This window comes from Lagenorhynchus albirostris, chromosome 3, assembly GCF_949774975.1.
Source record: "Lagenorhynchus albirostris chromosome 3, mLagAlb1.1, whole genome shotgun sequence".
NCBI classification, from domain to species: Eukaryota; Metazoa; Chordata; class Mammalia; order Artiodactyla; family Delphinidae; genus Lagenorhynchus; species Lagenorhynchus albirostris.
Window position 1 is genome coordinate 144,386,823 of NC_083097.1, and position 23,850 is coordinate 144,410,672.

The window sequence follows — 23,850 nt, forward strand, 5'->3', positions numbered from 1 at the left end:
CGGAGTCTTAGTTTTGTTTGAGGTGAGAACCCATATGAATTTATCACAAAGTGGTAAAAAACCCAAGAAAATGGCAAGGAAGGAGCTTATTTAGAAAGCCGAATGAAGATAAACATATTAGCAAACTAACTCAAGATTCCAAGAGTCTTAAGAATCTTAATCACTTTCTCTGGTGGTCACACCAAATTGCTAACAGAAGTAAATTCAAACATTTTAAAGACACTGTATAACAGCTATGACTGTTTCTTCAAAGTAAGGTAAGAATCGCAAACCTGTGGTTAGTCTTTCAACTGTGGACACTGTGGTCCAAAAGGTAAACTCAACCCAATGGCCTTCTCAGGACCTTATCCCGTTCCTGGGGATCCAGCTAGCAGGGATGATTTCAATGTCTTTCCAGATCCACCTCCCTGAGCAAAGGGCCATGGGCTGAGACCAAACTCAGACTAACTCTGCAAACATCCTCACTGCTCAGACATGGACCGTCTGGCTGGGGACTCTTGGAGAGAGATTAAATGTGAAGCATGAAAAATATCTGTAGGCAAAGATGATTTTGGTTTGGCCCCTGGAGAGGCTGAGGCTGGGAAGCCAGAGCGAGTCTAGCTACAGCGGTAGAATCAGAGGACTGACCGGGCCTGGGGCAAGTCCTCGTTTGGACAGTGAGTGAGCCTTAAAGCAGAGGCTCCCCTCTCCACGTTCAACAGTCCCTATACTTGGGGGTGGTCCTTCTGCAAGACTCAAATCGATGCCTATGGCTTAATTTGGAACATTTACTTTGCCAGAAAGTGCAACCCAGTGACGAAAGATTCTTACTTCCCATGGCCTCACTTTCACACACACACACACACACACACACACACACACACACACAATTTAAAAACATCCTCTTAAGTGGAACATTCGAGCAATATTCTTGTCTAGGGTACAAGGACTTCAAACTCTCCAGTGTCACACTAGTGGATCTAACAGAGAATATGGAAAATGCCAGAGAGATGACAACTTACATTAAAATCCCCAAGTGGAACATTCTCTGAGAGAGAGGTGGTGCTGGCTTTGTTCCAAACTGGGAAAGTCTTTACATTTCTGAGAAAATGACAACCCCAGAGAGCCAGCCTGTAAGAACCTCAGATCAGGAATGAGACTGTTGTGGCCAAGAGTGTGGGCTCTGGAGTCCCACTGGCTCAATTTGAACCCTGGTTCTATCCTATCATCCTTATGTCCCCGTGCCTCAGTTTTCCCTACCTGTAAAATGGGGAAAACGACAATACTTACTTCATAGCATGGCTTTATTGCTAAGGCAAAGGAAATTTAATGCATATCAATATTTAGAAGGGGCATTGGCAAAGAGTTAGCGCTTAGTCGTGTTATTTGTTCTTGTTTTTGTTGTTATTATTATGATCATTATTTTTGGGCTGCACCATGCGGAACACAGAACTTCCCAGACCAGGGATCGAACCCTCGCCCCCTGCGGTGGAAGCGTGGAGCCTTAACCACTGGACCACCAGGGAAGTCCTGTTGTTGTTATTATTAATAATGGGTCTGGCTCTGCCACGAATTGTCTACAAGACCTCAGGCAAGTCACAGTACCCCCGCCCCCGAGTTTTACTGCTGCCATCTTGGTGAAGTTTGGACTGCGTGACTTCTGAAGTCCTTTCTGGGTCTAGAGATCGACTGCTGTTCTTCAGAAAAATGGAAGCAGAAGGATCAGAAGACACCTAAAAGCTTTCCCTCCTCTGCTGCATCTCTTTGCAGGTGGCAAAGAGGCTCTACAGTGGGCGGGGCTCACGTCCCCTCACCTGCATCCTCCCAAGGAGGCTGGGAGCGCCAGGACTGCAGGCGTCAGGGCTTTTGAAGTATAGATGGTGCTCCCCAAAGAAAACTGCCATGCCTGGCCCTGAATATCAAGGGGCTCCGGTGCCTGACCAGCCAGGGAGACACGCCACATCCCGCACCTTCCTGGATGGGAAGCATCAGGGGCTCCATGGAGCCCTGAGCCTGAGCACTTGTCTTTCCATCCACTGAGGCACAGGGCATCAGAAGGCCATCCCTCTTTTGATCTGTCAAAATATTACTTAATGGGGTGTGTCAGAAAAGAGCAGAAGAAAGGCATTATGTGTTAGGGCTCACATGGGCAACAGAAAGTTCTGAAGTGGAGTTTCTTCAAAGGTACCCCTTCTGACTTCTGTGCTGAAATGAATTGTTTCAACCAGACCCAGGCTGCAGCCTTGAGTCCCTCTGGGAACGAGCTGAGCTGTGTCTTTCACAGGGTGGCTCTGATTTGGAAGAAAGGGTGTGCTACATTGCAAAGGATGTTGTCAAGGCCAAACAGGATTTGAAAAGCTTCCTTAACCAGGTCACTAACGACACCTTTTTATCACGCAGAGAGAAACAACGGTAATTATAGTCTCTGTCAGCATCCCGGGCTGGCAGCTCCCCAGCTAGGTATTCACACATGGCAAGGATGCTACTCTCTGGTTGAAACACTTCAGGTTTAAGCCGGGGTTGAAAGATGAGTTTGCTTTCCCTGGCAACATTCCCCCTTAATCAATGCTGGAGGAACCAAGCCTATTTCCCTCTGGGTCTCTGAGTCCTGTGTGGTGGGAGTCCTTCCCCTTTGCTTTCTGTCTCTGGACAGAGTGAGACTAGCATATAAGTTCTACAAGGTCAGTGACCTTTTCTGCCTTATTCACTATTATATCCTCAGTGCCTAAAAGAGGGCCTGGCACAAAACACTCAATAAACACACCTTGGGTGAGTGAGAGGATGAATACATGAATGAAATTGCCCCAGAAGCCTTAGAGACATGGGGACGGAATGCCACCAAGCTACGGAGGTGAACGATTCTTCTGGAAGGACCGTGAGGGGAGGCGCCCTGAGTTCTGAGTGCCCTGGGCACTGGCCCATAGCATCAGCCTCAGAGTGGGGAAACGGAGTGGAAATGGGCAGACAGGACTCTCATGACTGAAGCTCAGGCCTTTCTATCACAGCAAAGGCCATCTGTCCAGTCCCCTGAGGCCCCCTCTGAGCCTAGCTCACCTGCACAGGTCAGGTGTCCTAGGTCCTCTGTCGGCCTCTGTCAGCAAATCCATCCCTCCCAGCCTTTCCTGTCCACACACATTGAGGCTAAAGAGAGTGACGCAGGAGACAGTAGATTTCCAAGGGGGACAAAGCGAGGAAACACCTACCTCTCTACCCAGAAAATTCTATGACTACGAGCTAGGAAGAAGAGAGGAACGCGAGCAGGGTTTTTATATTGGGGTAGAAGGAGTCTCTGCGTCTCCTTGATGGAAAGGGTCTCTCTAGGTGTGTGCCTACCTGCATGCACGTGTGTGTCCCTGTTGTATAATGCGTTCTCAGGGGGGCTAGGAATCCTCATGGTCCTCGAGGGAGCCTGCCGGCTGGTACCACTGCCTCTTCTCCCTGGCACAGCAAGGGCCTTAAATCAGAGCGCATTGATGAACCAGCAAGCAGACCCCCTGTCATGTACTTTCTAAGACGTTCTCTTATAAACTTAGGAGTGCATGTGGGCTTGTTCTTCCTTTCTTCATTTTAAAATAAGTGCCCAGGGGCTTCCCTGGTGGTGCAGTGGTTGAGAGTCCGCCTGCTGATGCAGGGGACACGGGTTCGTGCCCCGGTCCGGGAAGATCCCACATGCCATGGAGCGGCTGGGCCCGTGAGCCATGGCCGCTGAGCCTGCGCGTCCAGAGCCTGTGCTCCGCAACGGGAGAGGCCACAACAGTGAGAGGCCCGCGTACCGCAAAATAAAATAAAATAAAATAAAATAAAATAAGTGCCCAGGTTCTCTGCTCTCAGAACTCTTCCATTCCCAGTGCTAAAATGCTACTGCCCTGGGGTGGAAGGATGTCCTGATCAGAGTAGGGAGATGGGGATGTGGGCCGAGTACCTGTCTCTCTTCTGGGGGCCCATCTCACCTTTCCTTAATCACTGCAGCTCTGGAATTTCAATCTGGAGCCAAAGCCACCTCTGTGCCTAATAAGGAGGTAGCTGAGATGCCCGGCCTCCCTTCAGATGTCTCCTAAGACCCCCTGGACTGTGGCCTGATGTCTGGAGGGAGGGCAGAGCAGAGCTTGGGGGGAACGGAGGTGCTGGCCCTTCCCGCTCTTACTGGTCATCAAGGGAGCTGCTTCCCAGCCCAGGGGGCTGTCAACGAGCGAGAGGGCAGGAACGTGTTCCCAGCTAGACCTCTCACAGGGCAAGTGCCTGTGGTCACCGGCATGGACATTGTACCAATTATCCTCCCTCTGCTGACTGCACAATTCTCCCTCCGGGTCTGAGAAAGAAGAAAGATGGAGAGGTGACCGGGGATATGATGACTGCCCAGCTCTGACCCCATCTTTGTTCTTCTGCTCATTGGCAAATGGGAACGATCATCACCCTGAAAGCCAAAGGCTCTAACTTGTCTGCCCAGATGAGTGGGGCAGAGGTCACCGAGCTCCAGACCCAGAGAGGGCCATGGAGACGGTGGGGGAAACAGAAGCCCTGAGAGAGGAGTGTACCTGCCCGTGGACACAGTCGTGGCCAATCTAATAATGACCATCATTCTCATAATAGTAGCTAACGTTTATAGGATGTTTCCTACGCACTGCATTGCGTGCTTTGTATATATCCCCTTACTTGATCCTCATAAAACCCCTGTCGTAGATCCATTATTATTATTCCCATAATAGAAGGGCTCTCCTACCATCTCCTCTGCCAAAAAGACACCCACCATGCCTCTCTATTGCCATGAAGTGGAAAACCATCAAAGCCTTGGAATCTCAGGAAGCAGGAAAGGAGGCTCAGGGGTGAGACACGTATTGTGTCAGCTACCCTGGAGATGGCTGGACACTCTCGCATTACAGCCGTTGTTTCTTTCTGTCTTTAAAGAGGACTTCACCCAGTAGAGTGTGGAGAGTTGGAAAATCAACTGGCCTCGTGAGCGCGTGGAAATAAATTAATTCCAGTATTCAAATTAAGCATCCCTGTTGGCCTCTGGTCTTTCAAAAGCCAACAACAGACTGCAATGACAATGGGACTTGAGCAATTATGATGAGAATATAAATGAACGTGATTTAAATACCAGAGGCATGATAATTTGGAGAATGCCTAAATAAACCTAATAATCTCATTCCTTCAATGTCCAATTATGGTGTTTTAATTAAAACCTCCTAAGGAAATGGGTGGCTAGTCATGGCTCACCTTAATTAACTTTATACCTAGTAACTAGTCTCAAATTAAAAAAAAAAAAAAAGAAGTAGAAGGGGAAAGTTTCTTGTTTCCAAGGAGATACACCTATTTCATTTTTAATAATAACTGAGGAAGAGTTTGTTGAGAGGCTCTTAGGATCCAGCACTATTCTAGGTATCGGGGCACCGGAAAAAAATGTAAGACATGGCCCCTTATTACTAGAAGACAAGATTAATCTTCATGAAAATATATCTCACATTCAAAGGCAAAGGACAGACACATGTGAAATGGGTGGACAAACCAATGGGTTCAAAGATATTCAGAGGAAAGAGATAACTGACTCAAGAGGTCAAATATTTAGCTACTACCCTTGGGTTACAAATTGTAACTGGTAGAAACTTTCTCAGATTAAGGGATCAGAAAATTGACACATGGAAGACAAATCCTAGAGTTTAAACTCCAAAATAAGCCCTTTAGCTAAGGATGGAAAAAAAATTCAACTTGCAACTCACGTGAGCCTAATCATGGCCAAAGCAGAACCTTTTCTCCAATCTGCTGTATGAACTCATAAAGTCCACTGAGGGACCCTTCTAGTCCTAGGGCCCTAACTTCCCCTTAAAACAAGGAAAATGAACAGAGAAATCCTTTCAGCAAGAGCTAAAGGAAACCAAGCAGTCCTGTTGCATAGAAACAGGACTATGAAAACTGTTAATAAACAGGACATAGAAAACTGTTAATAATAAATAAAATTAGAGTCTCCCACCCTTGTGAAAAATGCCCAGCTGTCTCCCCAGGAGAGGAAAATAAATGCCCTCGATTAAAGGGGACCGTTGACAGAGGGGATGAATTTTGCCAGAGTGCGCCGCTAGCAAACTTCTGGGTTAGCTGCGGTGATAAGGAACCAGTAGGCCGGACTTCTGGGGAGAAGAGGCTGGGCTCCAGACAGCCAGATTTGATTCAAAGGCAGATATCAGGGACTTGGGCAGGCAGGGCCCTCACAGGCTGAGAGAGATAAAGCTCTTTCCTGTCTCTGGAGTCATGCGTTGGGTGAATTCTTCGATACCGTGTAGGGGCGCAGGGAGGTTTTTCTAAGGCTGCCTCAACAGGGGCCACTGGTGATGAATACGCATAGGGATGGTTTAATTGCTGCCCCATGCCTTTCTTTCTCCTGAGCAGACGACTTCTATTTTCTAAGAGATGTCCATGCTCCTCCTTTCCTGACTGAAGTCCTCCTCCTGCGGGTTATGGGAGGAATAGCTTGGACGAGGAGGGACCCTGGTGGTTTTGCAGCTTTAAACAAGGGCCATCAGGTCTGTCCCAAACCGCCTCACTCGGATGCCTCGCTGGGCTCTGCCGTGGGGCAGGCCCTGCACCCTCAGAAGTGGGCTGCATCTCATGGTAGGGGGGTTGGTCGGTACATGAAAGTAGCCCATCTCTTTGACCTCCTGTGCGCGCACAGGCTGTCTTGCTCCACGCTGCTTCCTCTGGCATCCTTTTATCACAGCCTCACCACCTACCTTGAACAAATCATGAAAGACGTAGTACTTTTGGGAGAGGGTGCTCCTCCTGAACCCCACTAATGAGGGCGGTTGTTCATTCGTTACAGATGTTCAATTCACCAGTTCTCCCTGCCGTTGTATCTGACTTACTTTTCAGAACGTCGCCCTGCACAGCATCCTATTTTGAAGCCTTGAGAGCCTGGGAAAAGCATCTAAAAAATTCCCCCACGCATAGGGGCCCTAATATGTCACTCCCCTAAATTCATACTACTAGTGAGAGGGTGGAGATTGACAGCATATTCATGTCTGCAGTCTGTGGATTAAATTCTCGTGTCCTTAAAAGACACCTGGCCTCGTGTGAAGAAGTCACAGCCCATCACTAGCAATGGGCTTTGATAGCTATAAACAGGGGATATGATAAAGGTCATAGTCACCTATGTAACTATTAACCCACCTGTGAGATCCAGCTTTTTCAGAGGAGGGAGACCTGGGGCAGTAACATTTCCAGGACCCAGGAGGATCAGCCTCCCGGCCCTGGGTTTTGAGTCCTGACTGCTGCTGGGTAAGCAATGTCTCGGCGCTCCCTTGATGGGAAGGTGCTTTCGTGACGAAGCACCTTCGTGTTGGCATTCGTGTTGGTGTGCAGCTTTAAACTTTGTACCCACCCATAATAATGTGTTTTAACCTCCTCCCTAATTAGTTTTTCTCAATAGCTTTTGGATGACTCCTGCACTCTATAATTATTTCTTTCACTGGCACTTATGCCGATATTATACCCTTTTCCTAATAATTACTGTAATTACAGTCACTATATTTGAGTTGGGTGTCTGTGTGATAAACGGTTTTATTATGTGTTTGATGGAAAGTGATTTCTAAGTGGGCGTCTATAGCAAATTGTTGAGGTACTGCTCTGAAACATGTTAAAGTGTTTTTGGGTATTAAATGACTTGATAAAGTTGGAACATGACAGGAGAAAGCAGCAGAGCAGCCTTTAGAAGCCACTGGTTCCCGATTCCAGGACTGAGTTCCTGGATCTCAGGAATGCATCTCTGGGGAACTCCTCAACTGAATACTCTTTTTTTTTTTTTTTTTTTGAGGAAATCAAGAGATTAGCTTACTTCCTTGCCACCAGAAAAGAGAAGAATGGATGGGATTGGGCAATGTCAATGAAAAGTAAAAACAAACAAGCAAACAACATTTAGGACCCAAGGCAAAGGCGACATCCTCTGGGAAACTTTTCTCAGGTCACTCAGCCACCTCCCATCCTGGAGAGATGAGCTGCCTTCAGTCATGTGCAAGCACAGCTCTGTTTTCAGCACTACATGGGCACCTGTACTTCTATTACAGTTCGATTACCCACAGATCAAACTCTCGTGTTTGCTCAGCATTTTGTGGGCCCACTAAACTATAATAATTAAGCTCCACTCATTAGCTCTTACCAAGTGCTGTGTATTATGCTAAGTGCTTTATATGCATTATTTCATTGAATCCTCCCACCCATCCCTGGAGTTACGGACTACGATTTTTTCTATTTTGCAGACATGCAGTAACTTACCAAAGTCACACACCATTAAGGGACAGAGCTAAGATTTCCAGCCAAGCAGGCTGACCTCATAGCCTCTATTAGCCTGACTCTCAATTTCTAGGAGCAAATGGGCGATAGGAACGGGTTTGGCCAATGCTAAAGTACCTAATGGACTCTGAGGCTTAACAGGAAGTGATTCATGAGCTCCTTGAGCATTTTCCTTTATCAGATGGCAAGAGCTTCTTTTCTGGAACACACGGAGGCACCTTAGAGTTTTTTAAGTGACTGGCGAATGCTGGGGCAACCTGCGAGGCTCCACATCGAGCCCTGGGGTGTGTGTTCAAGGCCAAGGTGATGTTAAGGAGCGCTCACAGGTGGGCGAGTCACAGGACAGGAGGGGAGGGGAGTGGTGGGGTCACCTCACCTGGGCACACGTACTCCTTCTTCTGCACGTCCGCCACGTTGAAGCCCCTCAGGTGCACAGGAGCCATGCAGAGAGTGAACTGGCCAATGGTCCGCCGCTGTCGCAGCCAATCTGAGAGCCAGGCCAGGTGACAGTCGCAGTACAGGTGGTTGGAGTGGAGGCGCCTGGGAGAGGGAGGGACAGAGGGAAGATGCCGTCACAGCAGGAAGTGGGGAGGGTGCCATTGTCTGAACAGAGTGGGCTGAACCTCCGTGCCCTTTGCCCAGTGTGACAGTCCTTGGGAGCCCAGGGGAGCACTGTCCTCTGCACCACGGAATCACCACGGGAGCCTCAACCCTGTCATTGCCAAGCCACAAATGACAGTCATCTTCTCGTGCCGGCCACATCCAATGGAGGCCTCCAGGCTTCTGAGCAATTCCCATTTTTTAATAGTAATTCCACCCTTTTCTTTCCCACTCAGGAAAGGCTCAACACATAGCAGAGGGAGGGTGACATTATTACAGCGATGATCCTGATTCAGGTCAAACTTCCAAAAGCGTGACTCAGGTGTACCTTTCCGTACTTTAGCTAGCCCTGGTTACAGATGCTTTACAACAGCTTCTTAATCTCCACGCTCCAGTCTGTGGTGAACTGTGGCAGAGAGCTGCTGTTGTCTTTTCTCTCCTTCCTTCGTTTTCTCTCTAAGTGTCCCTTTAATGGACCCCCTGTGTGTCATGCTGGTGAGCCTAAAACCAATACCGCTGTGTGTACTAGCTAGCGTAAGCAGGGAACAGAGAGAAGGGTACTTTCTGAAGGATGCACCTTCTCTTCATCCTCCTGTTTAAATAAGGTGTTTACAGACTCTTGTAATCCACAGCACTTTCTCCAGAGTGCCCTTCACAGCCTTCCCAAGTTCAAGTCCCCCTGGTGTATTTGCTATTCTGCCTGGTTCGGTGCCTCTGAAAAGGCTTTTGATCCATCTTCAGGACTCCTGGGCTTTCTCCCTCTAGTAGCTGTGATTCCAGCTCAGCTTCTCACCCTGGAGTGAATAAGATTCCTGAGAGGGATCTTCAGGTTCCACGTCTGAGGGGAGCCTCATCTGCTTAAGTTGAATTTCCTTTCCACTGTCTGGAGGGCAACCTAAGGATACCCAGGGGATCCTAAAGGTTCTTCCCCAAGGTTTCTGCATCAGGGGTTTCCAACTTCCACAGTCCCTACAAACTTAGATCATTAGCACTGGCGGTAGGTGAGTTTTAGTCACGACAGCTTATCGTATACTGGGCTTTCTGATGCAAATTTCAACTGCCCCATCCTGCATCTGCTCATCAGCCAGCAATATCTTGGGACTTTCAAGTACTCTGTGTCATGCCAGTTAATACTGAGTGGCAGACCGAAGCAGTGGCTCAGGCTACATCCATGTCTGAAATGGAGATAGCTGAAGGGCTCTTGACCACATTCCACTTAGCGTAAGGTCAACATTGCTAAACATTGGCCAAGTGTAGCTCATCTGCGCTGCCTGCCAGCAGAGTCTCCCTGGCCCTGCACGGGTGCAAACCTCGGGCAGGCCAGGGCCACCAGGGACGTTGGCAGACTCAGGGTGGGGGTCCCAGATCCCATAACATCAGACTGACTAAACGAACCCATATCCCACCTAGAATGTCATTTTTTTCCGCTGAAAAATATTTGAAAAGATTTTTTACGATTTTGTTGAAACATGATTAATTTGGATGTTATGATTTTCTTTTTGTATTTCAGAGCCAATACTTAAAGGTCAAAGACAACTACATATACCCCCAGGACCAAGATACTGCGCCTGTAATGGGCCCCAAGCAATGCTCGCCTCTGAACATCAAAGCTCAGGCCCCGATGCTGTGGAAACAAGCCTGGCTCCCTCTTAGTCTGGCACTCCAGGAAGAGGTACGACAGGTGGGGAGGGGCAGGGAAGGCAAAATCCTAACCTGGAGGGAAGGACCTCATTTCTAAGAAGGAAGGCAAGACCTCTGTGTATTCAACAAAGATGACCACTTTGTGCCAAGGATGGAGGGGGGCCTGGTGTTGGACTTGGAGCTGGTTACTCTTTCCCAAAGAGTATGAAGGGGAGGAGGGAATTCCTTTTCTGCATCGGGACATTTTGGGAAATTGCAGCATGAGGGAAAATGATCTGTCTCCTGACCCATCAGTGAGCTGCTGAGAGACAGAGACAGAGAGAGAGAGAGGGAGAGAGAGATGATTGCGCGGCCAGGAATACACCACCAGGTATAAAGGCTGTCTAGGAAAAAAGTGACAGTGGGTCAGTTCTTAGTGACAAGGCAGAGCAGAGGTAGGCTGCAGTGGCACGCCCAGGTCGAGATGCCAGAATTTTTTGTGTGCCTTTTAATGAGTTTGGCTTTTATTAGGAAAGGCAGTTGCCCTCTTTGGCACTGAGGCATGGGAGCTAAGGAAACAAGGCGGATCAATGCAAACAAATTCCCATCAGTTCCAATCAGAGGTAAGAGACCAATGGAACAACAAAAATGAGGTTTAGGTAAGTCAGATCCTTACTGAGCTGATTAATTTCTGGGATAATCAAAATGTCAGCGGTTTCCCTTTTGGAAGTTTATATTAGGTTGGTTGTTCCTTAATCCCCACTGGCCAGCCCCAAGCTACCTCCTTTTTTTTTTTTTCCTTTGCGGAGCACAGGCTCCGGATACGCAGGCTCAGCGGCCACGGCTCACGGGCCCAGCCGCTCCGCGACATGTGGGATCCTCCCGGACCGGGGCACGAACCTGTGTCCCCTGCATTGGCAGGCGGACTCTCAACCACTGCGCCACCAGGGAAGCCCAAGCTACCTCCTTTTTTAACCTTGCTACAGATGGCCCTTATCCCTTTGTCCACTTCTGTAGGAATTTCTCCTCTCCTCGAAAAGAGGTGACCCAAACTGCTTTTGAATCCATGTGAAGGCTCTTGTCAAAAGCCCAGGACAGTGGACAGGCTCAGATCTCCCCCTCTTGGAATTTTACGCAGCAGAAGGGCTGGAGAGTCGAGCTGGGCAGAGTCTTTCAAGCTGCCTTTTACATCATGTTCCGTAGATCAAATTGAGCAATGTTATCCCAAATACGAATGTTAAAAGAAAAAGAATCTTGATGATCTTGAAACTTGAGCCCAGACACTGCCAGGAGTATTTCTAGTTTTCTTGAGTGAGAAGAGACATTATCTCAATTACTTTCAATAACTTTTGTGATGGCAATGACACAGGGAGGGTGGCCTCCAGTGGCCTTTCAGCCATGTGGAAGCTCCGGTCTCCCCTTCCTCAGCTCACCTGATGCTCTTCTGCTTTTGTTCCTACTGAACGGAACAAGCTCAGGTTCTGATGTCATAGTGCCAGAATCTGACATAGGCTCTGTGCTTTTCGACTTTGACCTCGGGCAGCAATCTAATCCTGGGCCTCAGTGTTATCATCTATAAAATGGGGATATTAATGGTGCCTCCTTGCTTGGGCCATTGTGAGGATTGAAATGATTCATGGAAAATGCTAAGCACAAGGCCTAGGACACCGTAAACTACCGAAGAAATGTTTGCTCTTATTATTCTTACTGTGAGGAGACTAGCTCCAGACCTCAGGCTCTTCCCAACCCAAGGCCCTGCCTGTACAAGGCTGTCATTTCTTAGCCACCAAAGCATCAAGGCGGCTGGGTGGTTCCTGTCCGTTGTTCTGTGGTCTTTTGCAGACAGAAACACCATATTTCATGTTGGCAAAACCACTTTTACAGGAGATAAGGTGAATGAATACAAATGCCAATTTGTAAAAGGTGCCTTTTAGCCACAGATGCTAAATTAAATTTCCAGCAAATCCTTTTAGAGAGGGTCAGCGTTCATTTTCTATAAAATGTGGCTTTCTGAATTCAATATAAAAGCTTTCCTTTAGAAATCCCATTTACGACTTCCTTCCTCTCTCCTCTTCCCCCCTTTCTCCACCACCAGCGCTCCCCCCCTCACCACCGCACTTTAATTACAGTGAAGGGGGATTAGTCAGCTCAAGTCTCTGGGGAGTTCTCTACAGAGCCATCTCTGAAATTAAACTAAAGAGAAGACGGCAGCAGGCAGGGAGCAAAGAGAACAGACGAGATTGATGGATTGATCTGAACTCATCAGATGAGTGTTCAGGACCACAGGGAAGGATGACAGCAGAAACAAGGAGAAAAAACTCTCCTACCCTCTTCCCCCACCCTTACAACAACCCAACAAAGATCCAGACCTCACCACCTTCCCTGCCTCCCGTGGACCCCTCCCTGCTCTCTTATTGATGCTTTTCAACTGAAAATAACAGGAGGGGAGGTAGAAATCACAAAGCAGCAGCCCACAGGAGCTGGACTGGTGGTTGCGCAGGTGAGAGCCGTACTTCTTCTTTTCAACCCACTCGCCTGGGGAGATGCGGGCCCAGCACCCTGAGGACCCAGTGATTTCTCCTGCACCATTCCCTTTCATCAATCCATCTATCTATCTGTCTACCTAGGCCGCACCCTGCAGCATGTAGGATGTGGGATCTTAGTTCCCCGACCTGGGATCGAACCCGTGCCCCCTGCATTGGGAGTGTGGAGTTTTAACCACTGGACTGCCTGGGAAGTCCCACCACCCTCTTTTAAAAGGAAAGGAAGAAGATAGATTTTCTTGGCTGAATTCTGCTACCCCAGGAGGAATCAGAGGAAGAAATGGGCACAATGATGGAAGCTGAGCTTGGGTCCTCCTTCTATATAATAACTAGTATTTGCTGGGTGGACACCATGACCAGGCACTTTACCTGTTAGTACATGTCATTCCCACCATAACTTTGAGGCAAGCACTTATGAATTCACTATCTATGAAGAACAGAGAGATGAAGCAAGTTGCCCAGAGTACGTGGCGGAGCTCGTATTTAACCTCAGGTCTGTCTGACTCCCAACTCTGTGTCCTTCTGAGGGTTCTCTGTATCATCTCCTCATCAATTGCTTCATTGACCTTTGCTTCATTCTTACCTGAGATAAGGTCACCGTCTCACTAATGCAGGGGTCTCAAACCTTATAAGTATTGAGATCTCCTGGAGGGCTTGTTAGAAACAGATGGCTGGGTCCACCCCAGAGATTCTGATTCCATGGGTCTGAGGTGGGACCTGCAATTTTGCTTTTCAACAAGTTCCAGGTGATGCCGACACTACTGGTCTAGGGACCCCCACTTTGGGAACCACTGCTCTAAGGATTTTCACATCTGCTTGGATGCAATGTTGCTCAGGGGCCATAGAGAAGCTGGTTGCTTGGTATTTTTAATCCAGATTTCTGGATAAATAGTACGATGATGGTAATAATAATATAACTATAAATACCATTTATTGTCTACTATGTGCCAGGCACTTTACTCTTGGGGGCTGACTCTCCCCTACTGCTGTGATATAAACTCCATTGGGGCTCCACCAACACAAGAAAAACATCAAGTATGAACCTCTTTGGAAAGGCCAGCAGAGTACATTTGCAGAGGAACTGAAAAAGGATTTCTGGCTGAGAGAGGAGAACTTCCCAGGTAACAAAGGCACTAGACCTGCTCTCGGTATGGGGCGCCATGGGGAGATCTGCTTCCTGGGTACACATTCTGGAAGGCTTGAGCCCACCCAACACATTAAAGATAAAGAATGGAGTTACTGCATTCTGACACCAGAATACCATCCAGGGAGCAGCGAAGTGTGGTGTGTGGCGGGTGGGAGGCTGGGGTGAAGAGGTAGCTAAGACTCCCCCTCCTCTACCGTTCCCAGAGCGGGAAGCAACTGTAGCCTTTGGCAGTAGGATAGAACTGCCAGTGGTACAGGACATGAACTAAACAAATGATGAATCATCACATCCCTGTTCTAAAAGTTCTGTGACGATGTAACACTAATAAACTTTTCCATCCAGGTGGAAAACACAAAGAAGATTTCCCCAGTCCAGGAAGATTCCCGGGGTGAAGAGAATTGAGTTGGCCTGAAGCAGGATGGTGGTTCAGAACCATGGATGGCTCCGTGACCCTTCCCCAAGTCTGCCCTCGCTCACCAACACACCTTAGTCAGTAGCAGAGGGAGGAGGTGTGTGGATGTAGGAACCAAGGGTGAGGTTTTACAAGCAGCTGAGAGTGATGCTCTGAAGCTGCATAAGGTGGGGAGCAGGTGGGGGAGGAAGCAGGGGACCTTTACTCACAAGGTTCGAATCTTCGGCATGTGGTTGAAGCTGGTGACCAGGATGCGGCTAATGTTGTTGTTATTGAGAGTGCTGCGGAGAGAGAGGAGAAACAGGTCAACAGGGCAGCAGTGTGGCAGGTACCAGGATGCTTATGGAAGGTGGGGAAGGGATGGATGTGACTGCAAGAGGGACCATCAATCAGCAGCCATGGGTCAGTTGGTGCAGCAGCCGGAGACAAGCCTCCAGATGATAAGAGAATCCCTGATTCCTTTTCCAAGTGGATTCCTCCTTTCCTCTGCTGCCCTCTCAGTACTCACTTACCTACTTGGAGCCATAAGCTTGCCTCCTGAAATCCTACTGTGTCCTGAGTGCTTTGTTACAACGTCGCTGATTCCCACAACTACAATGCCAGTTACATATTCTTGTCCTCATTTTAGAGAGAAGGAAACAGATACAAAACATCTTGCTTAGTTGCACACAACCCTACAGGGGAGGCTTTATCCTTGTGTTATAGATGAGGAAGCTGAGCTTCAGAGAAGTAAACCTACTTCTCCAAGGACTCACAGCTATTAAGCTGTGGACATGGGATTTGAACCCAGTACTCGCTTGCTCCAAACTCCTTGCTCTGCCCATTATACATACTGCCTCATGCAGGATGCTATGTGGATAGGTTATTTTATGAGTATTTTCCAGCCATCTTCTGGCTCTTTAAGCACGTCTTGTCTGAAGTGAGTCTGTGAGCTCTGTGAGCACGGGGATTCAGTCTCTACTTGCTTGCGCCTCCCGATGACCACGGATGGGGACTCCTCCAGTGCGGCATTGACACTGACTGGTATCTTTGTACAGGGAAAAGGGAAGAGACGGATGTGAGCCCCATAAACGGACCAGAATGAAATCAGCCTGTAGGTAAGTACGGCCCTGGGCTTACCCTTCTAGAAGGACCTATCATGGGAGCCCAGGGAAAGCATGGCAGCCAAGGAAACCATGTGCAGAGGTGGAAATGTTATGTAGCCGAAGGGCCTGTCTGGGTCGGTTATTTCAGTGACTATGCAGACAGAGGCAACCGTTCGCGGCAAGACTGGACCTAGTTCTCAGCTCTCTGACCCACACCTGCCTCACTTTGCATCCCAAAGAGCAGGAGTTGGATAGAGCCCATGGTACGCTCCTTCGTGACGGCCACTTGCTCCTGTGCTCCCCCAAGGCCACATCAGATACCCTCTTCTCACCCATCCCCTCCTCTTACCCTCCCACGGGGTCCCACTGGCCCAGGAAGGAGTCTTTCTTTGGAAGCCTTCACTGGTTAAAACAGACTTCTTTTGCCCCTGGCTCTCGGTAAACACGTTATCTTCCTCTTAAAACACCCTCTAACATTTTCTATCTTATGCCTTACTACAGTCCCAAGGCCTGGTCCATACATGGTTCAGATGGAGTCTTATATACCCTAGTTGTGTGGTCTCGGGCCAATGATCAACATCTCTTAACCACAGCTTCTTCATCGGCAGAAGGAGGCAGGCAATGGTACCTACCTCCCAGGCTGGTAAAAGGCTTAGCAGACAGTATGTGCTCAGTCACTGAGGCTACCGTTTAACTGATGTTGGTGGAGAGAATCTAGTCCTGTCCTGGTCATTCCTGTTCCCCTCACACAACCCCAACCCCCAGAGGAATATAAACAGAGGTGTGTCTGGCACACAGTGGCCCCCATACACACCCCACCCCCCCGAGGGGCCCTGCACAGATGCTTTCTCCCCCGGGGACACTAGTCGCAGCAGGATTCCAGGGACCACAAACTCCTCACCCCATGCTATTCTTCAAGGCCTTTGGCCAAAAGGGCCAGGAGGAAATCTATTTACGCAGGCACAGAACCTAATAATTTTTCCTCCCTCCCCCCCGTATTTCTTCTGCACCTACCTTGCGTCTGGCATTATTTGAGGCATAGAGTATGATAAAGAGGAATGAACCGAATTTACACTGCCTGCTTCTGCCCACTCTGGAACGTTACTATACACCGATTCAGACACTTGACATTGTATGAAGTTGAACCTACGTAGCTATTTTGTTTCACGTGGCTTATCTTTTCTATGAGTGTGTGTGTGTGTGTGTGTGTGTGTGCGTGTGTGTGTGTGAATCCATCCTATCTCCATCCACCCAGGAAGTGTTCAGAGCATGTCATCAGACAGGGCGGGAGAATCTGTCCTTCCCATCGGTCCGGGCTCTCCTGCCTTGGTAGGGAGTTTCCGAGGAGCGAGGGCTATGTTCGCCATCCCACCCCCTCTCCAGCGGATTAGGAATGCCTCCAGGGCAGAAACAATGCCTTCATTTCTGCTTCTATCCATCCCAGAGTTCTAGGCTCCACACCTGGGGGATACCTAGTTAGGGTCGTTGACTCACTACCAAACAAAAATCTGAGTGTCCCCCTTATCTCTCAAAAGCAAAGAGCAAGAAGCCTTTGCAGAAAAGAGGCTTCCTTCCAAATATACCCAGCAACTCAACATCAGGCTGAGTTCACAGCCAGCCCTAATTCAGCTGAATATACAGCGCAGTTATATGCCGGGCTTGGATTCTAACTGCATCCGGCAGTCGTCCGGCAGCGGTGACTTCTTAATGTATGACTACACTGATATTTAAACGTGAGCCGTAATGAGGGCTATAAAACATTTACGATAATAGCAATTATTCCCGAACCAAAGTGACTAAACACAGTATTCAGACCTTCACGATTTGCCGTGTGGGGCTGCCCGGCCCAGGGACGTCAGAGGGTTGCTAACCTCTTAGATGCTGATCTCCATGGCAGCTACAGTTTCTTTTTCCCTAATAGACACAGATTTATTCGATTTCCAGTCTTGGTGGCTTTTGCCCATGCAGGGAGCACTCTGCTCTATCTGGTTCTTGTGTCCCGGCCTAAGCAGCCGGCATCTGATGGAGATGTCACTGTCATAACCCTGATGCAGAAGAGCAGAGTGGGTGAGCATGGCCTCAAAGGCAACGACCTGGTTTAGATTCTGCCTCTGCCACTTACGGCCCGTGCAACCATGAGTAAGTTTTCATAATCTTGTTAAGCTTCCTCCTCTGTAACACGGGGCAGAGAGCAGCATTGATCTCACAGAGCTTTCCTGGTGATTAAACGAGATGGTACTAATCATTGCCAACATTAACCGCGGGCTTATTTTATGCCAGGCAGGCACGGGGCTGAGGGTCCTACTTGTCATCTCATTTCTCTAACCACCCGATGAGGCAGGCACCTTTCTATCACCTCCATGTCATGCATGAAGCAAGTGGTGGTCCCAGGACTTAAATCCACACAAGCCTGACTCCAGAAATGACACCTGCCTTAGTTGTCTAAGGCTGCTGTAACAGATTACCACACCTTCTGTGGTTTAAAGCAACGTAAACTTATTCTCATACAGTCTGGAGGTCAGAAGTCTAAAATGGGTTCACGGGACTGTGTTTCTTCTGGAGGCCTCAAGAGGAGAATTCATTTCCTTGTCTTTTGCGGCTTGTAGAGGCTACCATATTCCCTGGCTCATGGCCCCTTCCTTGTATCACTCCGACCTCTTGCTTCTGTTGTCACATCTCCTACTGTTCACTCTGATGTCCTGCCTCCCTCTCAAGAGGACCTGTGTGATGACACTTAGAGCCTGACTGGATAATCCAGGATAACCTCCCCATCTCAGGATTCTTAGTCATATATGCCAAGTTCCTTTTGCCACATAGGGTACGATTCTTAAGTTCTTGGAATGAGGACATGAACATCTTTGGGGGGGACATTATCCAGCTGACCATCACGCCCTTGAAACAGGGCACGGAAAGCACACTTGTTAGCACACTGCCCGGCTCATAGGCAGTGATCGGTAATTATTAGCTATTATTATCTTAGCTTGTGTTTGTTTGGTCCTTTATGGTTTACGGTATACTTTCACATTCATCGTATTTGGTACTTGAAGCACTCTGAGGTTGAAATTATTATCCCCATCTTACAGATGAGAAATTTGAGGCTATAAGACCTAAGAGACCTACCCAGGGTAGCAACAAGCTCCTAGAGGATTCAGGACTCACTACTCTTTCTTTTCACAGTTTCTCCCAACTTTATCACTGCCTCCTGTTTTCAGGGCAAGTTTGTTACTCCAGCAAAGATATTCTCTGTCATTTCCACTCAGGGACCCAAAGCCGGAAATAACTGAGCAAGCCTCCCATTGCCTCTTGTTCTAGAAACTTCCTTGAAAATTAATCAACAGAAAAAATAAATGGTTTGGTCTGACAATGACCCACCTCCACCCCCATTAGATGACTGCCCAAGCCTAACCTATGGTGACCTCATCAACCTCACCTTACTTATTACTTCCATTTCCTGGAAGAGTTTTGCTAGTTCTAGAATCTAGCTTTAATCTCACTGCCCTGTTCCTATTGAGAAGATATGCTTTACCCCAAGTCGCCCCAGTTGGAAGCTTTTCTTCAAGTAAGTGCTCTTAATTCAGCATTTTCCATCAGGTTTCAAGCTCAAGTTCAGGGTCACATTAATTCTATGAAACTTCAAGACTGTCCTGGCCTCCCCTTTTTGTACCATGACAAGCTACTGAATGGGCATTTCAGTATGAACTAGAAATAATGCAATTTCCCCCCATCGGATTTATTTATTTAGTTAGTTATTTTTTAAATTGGGATATAGTTGTTTTACCATGTTGTGCTAGTTTCTACTGTACAGCAAAGTGAAGTGGAGCTCCCTGTGCTGTACAGCAGGTTCTTACTAGTTATCTATTTTATACATATTAGTGAATATATGTCAACCCTAATCTCCCAACTCATCCCACACCCAACCCCCTGCTTTCCCCCCTTGGTGTCCATGTATTCGTTCTCTACATCCGTGTCACTATTTCTGCCTTGCAAACTGGTTCATCTGTACCATTTTCTAGATTCCACATATATGCGTTAATATACGATATTTGTTTTTCCCTTTCTGACTTACTTCACTCTGTATGACAGGCTCTAGGTCCATCCCCGTCTCTGCAAATGACCCAATTTCACTCCTTTCTATGGCTGAGTAGTATTCCATTGTGTTTATGTATCACATCTTCTTTATCCCTTTGTCTGTCGATGGACACTTAGGTTGCTTCCATGTCCTGACTATTGTAAACAGTGCTGCAGTGAATATTGTGGTATATGACTCTTCTTGAATTATGGTTTTCTCTGGGTATATGCCCAACAGTGGGATTGCTGGGTCATATGATAGTTCTATTTTTAGTTTTTTAAGGAACCTCCATACTGTTCTCCATAGTGGCTGTATCAACTTACATTCCCACCAACACTGCAAGAGGGTTCCCTTTTCTCCACACCCTTTCCAGCATTTACTGTTTGTAGATTTTTTGATGATGGCCATTCTAACTGGTGTGATGTGGTACCTCATTGTAGTTTTGATTTGCATTTCTCTAATAATTAGTGGTGTTGAGCAGCTTTTCATGTGCGTCTTGCCCATCTGTATGTCTTCTTTGGAGAAATGTCTATTTAGGTCTTCTGCCCATTTTTGGATTGTGTTGTTTGTTTTTTTAATATTGAGCTGCATGAGCTGTTTATATACTCTGGAGATTAGTCCTTTGTCCATTGATTCGTTTGCAAATATTTTCTCCCATTCTGAGGGTTGTCTTTTCCCCTTGTTTTTAGTTTCCTTTGCTGTGCAAAAGCTTTTAAGTTTCATTAGGTCCCATCTGTTTATTTTTATTTTCACTACTCCAGGAGGTCGGTCAAAAAAGATCTTGCTGTGATTTATGTCAAAGAGTGTTCTTCCTATGTTTTCCTCTAAGAGTTTTATAGTGTCCAGTCTCACATTTAGGTCTTTAATCCATTTTGAGTTTATTTTTGTATGGTGGTAGGAAGTGTTCTAATTTCATTCTTTAACATGTAGCTGTCCAGTTTTCCCAGCACCACTTATTGAAGAGACTGTCTTTCCTCCATTGTATATCCTTGCCTCCTTTGTCATAGATTAGTTGACCATAGGTGTGTGGGTTTATCTCTGAGCTTTCTATCCTGTTCCATTGATCTGTATTCCTGTTTTTGTGCCAGTACCATATTGTCTTGATTACTGTAGCTTTGTAGTGTAGTCTGAAATCAGGGAGTCTGATTTCTCCAGCTCCTTGTTTCTTTCTCAAGATTGCTTTGGCTATTCGGGGTCTTTTGTGTCTCCATACAAATTTTAAGATTTTTTGTTCTAGTTCTATAAAAAAAATGCCATTGGTAATTTGATAGTGATTGCCCTGAATCTGTAGATTGCTTTGGGTAGTACAGTCATTTTCACAATATTGATTATCCCAATCCAAGAACACGGTATATCTCTCCATCTGTTTGTATCGTCTTTGATTTCTTTCATCAGTATCTTATAGTTTTCTGCATACAGGTCTTTTGCCTCCTTAGGTAGGTTTATTCCTAGGTATTTTATTCTTTTTGTTGCAACAGTGAATGGGATTGTTTCCTTAATTGTTGTTAGTGTATAGGAATGCAAGAGATTTCTGTGCATTAGTTTTATATCCTGCAGCTTTACCAAATTCATTGATTAGCTCTAGTAGTTTTCTGGTGGCATCTTTAGGATTCCCTATGTATAGTATCATGTCATCTGCAAAAAGTGACAGTTTTACTTCTTCTTTTCCAATTTAGATTCCTTTTATTTCTTTTTCTTCTCTGATTGATGTGGCTAGGACTTCCAAAACTATGTTGAATAATAGTGGCGAGAGTGGACATCCTTGTCTTCTTCCTGATCTTATAGGAAATGCTTTCAGTTTTTCACCATTGAGAATGATGTTTGTTGTGGGTTTTTCCTATATGGCCTTTATTATGTTGAGGTAGGTTCCCTCAATGCCCACCTCCTGGAGAGTTTTTATCATAAATGGGTGCTGAATTTTGTCAAAAGCTTTTTCTACATCTATTGAGATGATCATATGTTTTTTTCTTCTTCAATTTGTTAATGTGCTATATCACATTGATTGATCTGCATATATTGAAGAATCCTTGCATCCCTGTGACAAATCCCACTTGATCATGGTGTATGATCCTTTTAATGTGTTGTTGGATTCTGTTTACTTGTATTTTGTTGAGGATTTTTGCATCTATATTCATCAGTGATACTGGTCTGTAATTTTCTTTTTTTGTAGTATCTTTATCTGCTTTTGGTATCAGGGTGATGGTGGCCTTGTAGAATGAGTTTGGGAGTGTTCCTTCCTCTGCATTTTTTTTTTTTTTTTTATGGTATGCGGGCCTCTCCCTGTTGTGGCCTCTCCCGCTGCGGAGCACAGGCTCCGGACGCGCAGGCTCAGCGGCCATGGCTCACGGGCCCAGCCACTCCGCGGCATGTGGGATCTTCCCGGACCGGGACACGAACCCGTATCCCCTGCATCAGCAGGCGGACTCTCAACCACTGCGCCACCAGGGAAGCCCCTATGCAATTTTTTGCAAGAGTTTGAGAAGGATACCCCATGGCATTTAAAAGACAGTCCATCTACCTCCCATTTCTCTCTTATAAAGCCCCTACTTACCCCATTATATATACTATATTTCTATTGAGACTAACCTGTATTCTGTCTAGTCTCTTTTCTGTTTTGTCATAATTGGAGCATTAATGTCTAATGAAAAGGGACTGTTTTCCATATTAAAATCATCTGTGTGGACAATGCTACTTCTACCAGTGGATCCCACTCTCTCTTCCTTGTGAGCACTAGAAAGGGGGCATTAAACTTTTTTTCCAGGGCACTAGGGGATTAGTGCACTTACTATTGCTCCTATAGTGCACGTAATTGAACACTGGTACCGGACAAAGTTTGTGTTTCCCTGTGTTCCTTAGCTAAATACTGGGGCATCCAGGCAAGACAAGGGCTCCTAGTCGCAATGTATGTATGAAGCAGTGGTACACATACCCGTCTGTTCCAGGGGTTGGCAAACTACTGCCTAAAGGCTAAAGCCCATCCAATGCAGCCTGTTTTTGTAAATACAGTTTTACCCATTTGTTTATGTACTGTCTATGGCTGCTTTCACATTACAGCAGCTGAGTAGTTGCAACAGAGACCATATGGCCTGAAAGCCTAAAATATTTACTAACTGGCTTTTTATAAACCATGTTTGCTGCCCACTGGCTGCTCTAGAACTGGGCAGTTCCGGTCCTGTCTTTGCCAATGATTAGCTGTGATATGCTGGGCAAGTCACATAACTGCTTGGTAAGGAGAGGGGATTAGGTCAACGACTTTCAAAACTTAAAGACTGTAAAACATCGGCCACCCTAGAATCCACACTTCTTATTCCCATCCCATGCTCCCACCTGGGAAGCTGGGTCCCACTGCTCCTGGAACCTGTAATGCTGTGATGGAATGAGAGCCTAGCAGAAGGCCCTGTTCAAGAGACAGGGCAGGAGAACCCACCTTGGGATGGGCAGGGAATGAACTTGGACAGTGGTTCTCCAGGTGTGGTCCCTAGATCTGCAACAGCACCTGTGGACTCGTTAAAGATGCATATTTTCAGTATATGCATCAGGCCAACCTACTGAATCAGCAACGCTGGTGTAGGCCCAGCTTTGTGTGTTTCAATGAATGAGAGGATTCTTATGCAAGCTCAAGTTGGAGAACCACTGAACTAGGGAAAAGGCTAAGGACCGAGCCTTGACCTGAATGTGGAGGGCAGCATATGGCTGCCCCGGAGACCAAAGGCCTCTTGTGTGGAGAGCAGAAGGGAGTTGCGTCTCTTCCTGTTTAGGGAGAGGCCCAAGTTCTTAAGTAGTACGCAGTCCTCAATGGAGGCGGCTGTGATCACTCTTCGAGAGGTCCGACTTGATTTCTGCCCCTGGCTCCCCAGTGATCTCTGCTGAGGGCTGAAGTGTGGCTCTCCCTTGCATCACTCAAGATAACCATCTTTGATCTGGAGGAGCTAAGTCCAGCCACAGCCACGCCACACTGGCAACCTTAATAAGGCTGACATTTCCCTCCGTCTCCTCCGATTAGGCCATTGCTTTGTCAAGCTGTGCTTTCCTGGCTCTGGGTGTAATCTGCGTGTTGTGTGTCCATAACACTATGTAATTGGCTCTAATGCAGCAATATTATCTGTGAGCATGCATCA

At 47.1% G+C, this 23,850-nt stretch overlaps 1 protein-coding gene across 1 annotated transcript in view; it reads right to left on the minus strand.

Moving 5' to 3' along the window:
* SLIT3 (slit guidance ligand 3) overlaps positions 1-23,850 on the minus strand; it is a 610,847-nt gene that overhangs the window by 136,146 nt on the left and 450,851 nt on the right. The window contains exons 7-8 of the mRNA XM_060144178.1: positions 14,788-14,859; positions 8,633-8,796 (exon numbers count right to left, since the gene is read on the minus strand). Coding sequence (XP_060000161.1) covers positions 8,633-8,796; positions 14,788-14,859 — 236 coding nt within the window. The remainder of the gene's footprint in view (positions 1-8,632; positions 8,797-14,787; positions 14,860-23,850) is intronic.